General features: G+C 42.4%; 1 protein-coding gene across 1 annotated transcript; it reads left to right on the plus strand.

Moving 5' to 3' along the window:
* Window positions 1–692: 692 nt before the first annotated feature.
* LOC116057852 (caspase recruitment domain-containing protein 8-like) lies at window positions 693–5,504 on the plus strand (the record flags this gene model as incomplete). Its single annotated transcript, XM_035998318.1, has 6 exons — window positions 693–827; window positions 1,035–1,090; window positions 1,668–1,885; window positions 3,824–4,089; window positions 5,144–5,260; window positions 5,355–5,504. Coding segments are annotated over 6 exons (942 nt in total), but the record flags the coding sequence as incomplete, so codon positions are not given.
* Between the last annotated feature and the right edge of the window lie 694 nt (window positions 5,505–6,198).

Below are 6,198 nucleotides of genomic sequence, written 5' to 3' on the forward strand. Positions count from 1 at the left end.
CATTTAAAGAAATCTAAGTCCTCCATTTTCATTCCTTTTAAATTGTTATATTCATTTAGATAAGGAAAACTAACACTATTAATGAATAGACTTTTTGTATTTTCTCACAGTGTACGCTGGTACACATGAACATAAGATCCTTGTGAAGGGGACATATGAACGTGTAACTGAAGGAGCTGATCAAACAGGAAGTGGAACCCTCCTCAACAGGATTTACTCTGAGCTCTACATCACAGAGAGACTTCAGATACAGTATTAGGGGACCACTAATGCCTATATAAAAGAGACTTCAGATACAGTATTAGGGGACCACTAAGGTCTATATAAAAGAGACTTCAGATACAGTATTAGGGGACCACTAAGGTCTATATAAAAGAGACTTCAGATACAGTATTAGGGGACCACTAAGGTCTATATAAAGAGACTTCAGATACAGTATTAGGGGACCACTAAGGTCTATATAAAAGAGACTTCAGATACAGTATTAGGGGACCATTAAGGCCTATATAAAAGAGACTTCAGATACAGTATTAGGGGACCACTAAGGTCTATATAAAAGAGACTTCAGATACAGTATTAGGGGACCACTAAGGTCTATATAAAAGCATCCAAGAAGCAGCATGTCATAGGACCTTTAACGGTTTAGAAATGTTGGGTCACCAGAATGTCCAAAATAGAGTTTGACATCTTAATCCCCACCAGATCCGTCCACGTCAAAGACAAACCTTGATGTGTCTGAGGACAGAAGAGAGGATCAGCTGTGTCCTGATGATCCAGAGAGGTTGAAGCAGCAGCAGCTTGTGGGTGGAGAGGCTCCCAATACAAATGTCAGTGTTTCACTTTTACATTTTTATTAATTTGTCAAAACTGAAGAAGTCACTCGAATGAGAGACAAATCATCTTGGGAGCACCTTTAACCAAACCCAGTTGCCCTTAAATTTAACCTTCCTTAGTACTGAGAGAGTTGGGGGGCAGTTTCTGCTCCCATTTCGATGAGTTCTAATCAGCTCTTTTTGTTCCTTTTTCAGTTTCAGGAAATGTTACATTTCACACCTAAACTGCTGACTGAGTCTGGAAAGACTTCATACAGGTAACCAAATTATAAAAAGCTGATTAACTTATCCCAGTCAACTGCTTTTAGTTCTTTAACCCCACCTCCTTTCAACACTTTAATCTAAAGGTTAACCATTTCAGTTCACTTAATCTCATTTCATTCTTAAAGGTGCTCTAAGCGATGTCACGCGTTTTTAGGCTACAACATGTTTTTTCAGACACAGCAAACATCTCCTCACTATCTGCTAGCTGCCTGTCCCCTGAACACACTGAAAAAACTGTGGTCGGTAAATCAACTCAGAGATCAAGGTTAGACTCAGAGTTTGTTAAACCTCCTTCCTGAACTGCATGTCAGATGGCCTAACAGCTTCAGAAACTCCTCCACACACTCTTCACCTATCACTTCAACTCCTTTCAGTTCTTACACTTCACTTTAAACATGCATATGAATAACACTCCTGCAGCTGCTGCTTCTCACTTTTTTCAGAAAGTCAGTTTGATCCCCAACATTTTAAGCAATGCAGCAATCACATTTCTGAATTTCCGACTGATCAGTTTTTGTGTGACGTTCAGTTTGAGGTCACAACGCCTGATCAATCACCTACATCCTACAGGTTCAGGTGTCCTGGTCCAGGTGGGTTCCAGTGTGCTTTGACTAGACTGGTGTTTGTTACAACTCAGGAGGCGGAGCTGCTGTACAACACTGTCCAATGGGACAAGAGCCTCCTCCAATCAGCTGGCAAGATGGCTGCAGGGCCGCTGTTTGAAATCAAGTGTTCAGAGGAGGCTGCTGTCTGTCAGCTCCACCTTCCACACTGTGAAACAAAGGATGGTAAATACAGTACTGTCTTTAATGTTAAAGAATTAATAATATTACTGCAAAGATGTGTATTCATGTGTAGTAGAACTAGTTAAAACTAGCTGCATTCAGTAACATGCAAAAAAGAAGTAACGCTGCCTTCACACTGGCATTTGAAATCAGCTCCGTAATACTACACTGTTGAAAGCGTTGGAATAGTAGAAATCGGGAGTAGAAAAAAAATGGCGGAGAGAACGACTCATTCTGTCAGTGTCCGAATGTCCATTTCTCTATGACCTCTCATCTGAGGGCTATAGAGATATAAACAGAAAGGCTGCTGCGTGGAGAAAAGTAATGCTCTGAATGCTGTCTGAATGAATAACGTCAATTCACTTGAGCTAGCGAGCTCAGGCTAGCTAACTAGTTAGCATTAGCTAACGTCAGCTAGCGAGCTCAGGCTAGCTGACGTTAGCATCGATTAGCTAACGCGAGCAATTGTATTAACTGCCCTAATAACGTTAGGAAATCATGAAAATTAAAAAATTACATGACAACATATCGTTATGAAATCATTATTTTATTAAAAGTTAAGAATTAAGATTTGTTTATCAGTACCATAGCAACGCTAACTTCCGCTTGGATTGTCGGATAGGAACCGTCTGTTGCCTGTCGTAAGAGTTAAATTTTTTGAACACATCCGGATGACCAACGGACAAGATTTTTTTCGCACCGCACTCATTCAGACCCCATTCGTATCCGGTCTGCGAACCTCCAGAGGAAACGAATGACTTCCGGTCATTTCGCAGCCCTATCGGAGCTGATTTCAACTGTCAGTGGGAAGGTGGAGTAATGGAGTTTATTCACAAGACTTAACGCACACATCCAGACAGACCACATGTTGGACAGGAAAATAATAATGAATTCCAAAATAAAGGTAAAGGATAAAGGTGAACTGGCACATCCTTGGGGTGCTCCAGAGTTAAAGGAGAATTGCAGTGGATTTCAACCCGTAGCTCTGTTGTCTGTAAATGTGGAGTGCTGTCAGTAGCGAGAAAAATGAAAACAATTGGTGCTGCCTACACCGAGTTATCCTCCTGCTAGCGTTAGCACCCAGGAGGCTGAAACAGGGCAAGTTTTAAACGTGCTTTTAGCCTCTTAACATGTTGGAGATGTCATTACAGGAGCCTCCCCATGTGAAGTGATTCCTTCTGAGTGAACACAGGGAATCTGACTGCAGTAGATGTGAAAGAAATGCATAAAAGTTGTGCTAATTCAGCTCTGTTTAGTTCTGGTATTGAGTGCTTAGGGTCCGTCTACAAACTACAACACCGTAAAGAGATACAACAAAAATATGTATTAATTTAATGATTAAATAAGTTAGTGTCTCCAAACTTACCTCAATTATAACTTGTCTCCTGCTAGTTGTACTACAGCACTTTTAAAAAATAAGCATATGCCTATTTTTGAAAGTATTTCTGTATCTCTTTTCGGTGTTGTAGTTTGTAGACGGTCCCTAAGCACCCGTCTTGCCGTCTCAACACCGGAACTAAACAGAGTTGAATTAACAGAACTTTTATGCATTTCTTTCACATCTACTGCAGTCAGATTCCCTGTGTTCACTCAGAAGGAATAACTCCACATGGGGAGGCTCTTGTAATGACATCTCCAACATGTTAAGAGGCTAAAAACAGGTTTAGAACTTGCCCTGTTTCAGCCTGTTGGGTGCTAACGCTAGCAGGAGGATAACACGGTGTAGGCAGCACCGATTGGTTTCGTTTTTCTCGCTACTGACAGAACTCCACATTTACAAACAACAGAGATACGGGTTGAAATTGACCGGAATTCTCCTTTAATGACAGTGGATTCATTTGAACTCTCTGAACTCAAGTGGTAAGAAATTAATGAGGATGATTAACCCGTTCAATCAATCAATCAATAAAACAAAAGTTTAACAGGTCTCTGCTTTCCCAGCGCTGCTTGTTGATGGCCTGTTGTCTGTCGTCCACATCACTGATGATGGGATGAGCATCTTGGAGCCGCTGAAGATTACAGACACTCATGTGGTCGTGAAGGTCCCTCACCTCTCTATCTTTGGTCTGATCTGCGATATCGCTATAAGGATTCTGAACATCTCACTGGCAATACATGCCCAAGTTCTGGTGTTCCTCCGACCTCCAGACATATCGCCTCGAGAACTCAACGTTCTACTGCTGCCTGGCAACGTCTCTTTAGATGAGGTAAAGCTTTCTGTCATATGTGCTGACCTACAGCCTAAACATTTGTTTTAATCCACAAAGAAGATTCAGGTCTCAGCACACACATACAGATACATACATACTGTCAGAGCCAAGTTTACCCGTGTACGGGAGGTACTGGACCAGCTCTTCATTTAAAAAGTCGGATCCCTAAACTCTAAAAATAATGCCCTAAAGTAATCACTAAGGATTATTTAAGCTGGTGGCGAGGAGACAAGCCTAGCTTCTCAGGGAAAGTGTCCAGGGAAATTAGGAAAAGGGAATGGGCAGGGGCAAAGCTGAAAGCCTCAGGCGGACAGTCTGGGGGCAGGGCAGACGGGCAAAGCACCTCTGGTTGATGGCCTAGGGACCTGTGGTCCGAAACAGCAGCTGGTGGAGCCAGGAGCACAGGAACTGGTGACTGCCAGAGCTCTGGAACTTGGGGCAATAGAGGCTAGGGTTTGATCGGCAGCTGGGCTTCTTTCTATGAAGCCTGGGAGTCTGGCGAATGCTTCGTGGACCACCCGGAGCCAGTCGGGTTCCCAGGAAAGAGTTAGGGGCTGGAGCAGACGTTGCTAGCTTGGGGTTCAGGCTGGAGGTTAGCAGGCTGAGCGCTGGCAGGCTAGGTGGACAGAACTGTCTTTAAGTCCTTTGCAATACCTGATAGCAACCCAGCTAGGCATGTCCTGGAGGAAACCTCCCAGAGAGCCATAGTAAGGGCTGCTTTCTTGCAGGCCTTGTGATGCCAGTTTCCAGCAACACATACAGATAATTACAACTACATAATTTATCTGCTCACAGGTCAGTGGATCTGTAGAGGCTCAAAAGGGAACAACTCAATAAGTCAACATATTTCAATAATGTTGAAACATTTGTTTATTAATTTTTCTTTGTGCATTGCTGTGAAATGATTTATTCTGTGCCTTTTTTAGTTTACTTACAGTAATTATGTTTTGTGTTTTTACTCTGTAAAGCACTTTAATCAACTTTTGTTGTTTTAAATTGACTTGACAATCTGAGCATAAACTAAAATAATATAAATGTTCTGTTACTGAAGGTTAAAAAGCAACATGAAGATGCTAAGCACATCCAGATCCCTTCTGACTGTTATCTCCGCTTTAATCAAAATTACAGTCTCCACTGTGAACCTGAGGGCTGTGACATTGACCCTAAGGTGAGTTAAGTCACTTCTACTGGTTCTACTGGTTCTAAACAGAATTACCATGTTGGCTGCATTTTGAAAATGACACGTTGTTTCTGGTTTTCAGAGTGCACCATTTATCTTAAATTATGCAAACTGCCATCCAACATTTCAAGTTTTCCTGGAGAAGATCCCAGAGAAAATGACTTTGAAGTTAAAGGACCAAGAGAATAGAGAAGTCCTGGAACGTGACGTGCGTCTGAGAGGTAAAGGCTAAACCCTCCTGCAGCAGCACTCCACCTGATGACACAGTTTAGATAAAACATTAGACGGATGCCGTATTACACCGTAGGGAACAAAAGACAAAATAAAGGACCACACCTGCATCTAAACTGACTCAAAGGACTTCCGCACGGATGTTTACATGCTGTTTAATCCGACCAGTCCTCCAAACCAACAGAAATACGTCCTCATATCTAAACCAGAGAAGGTAACGGTGGCGGTTTTAAACACGTGGTTAACGTTGTGAAACTGTCCCAGTGTGGTTAGGTTCAGACACCAAAACTACTGAGTTAAGTTGATAAAAAGATGGAGGTTTGGGTTTAAATCAGACGTGACTTCACTTCCTGAAGGTTACCACGGTGACCCAGAACGGGACGTAGCTCCGTTTGTTCCCTAAAGTTAAAAATAACTCTGTTTCCTTTTCTTTTAAAACGGGACATGAACCCCGGTCTCCTGGGGGAAAGTCCCCCCCCCCCAACCTGCCTCCTTACCAGGACATTTGGTGCTCTTATTCTTCCTCAACATCTATCTAGCCTGCAAACTGATGTTAGCAGTGAACTTTTCCCCGGTGAATGTTCAGGACTGTTCAACAACGCTGACCTCACTGCTTCTGAAAGATCTGATTGGCTGTTTTAAAACTAGGTCTCCATCTACATAAACAGAGACCCAATGGTTTATCCACAGATTGA

This window comes from Sander lucioperca, chromosome 23 (genome assembly GCF_008315115.2).
Source record: "Sander lucioperca isolate FBNREF2018 chromosome 23, SLUC_FBN_1.2, whole genome shotgun sequence".
Lineage (NCBI taxonomy): Eukaryota > Metazoa > Chordata > Actinopteri > Perciformes > Percidae > Sander > Sander lucioperca.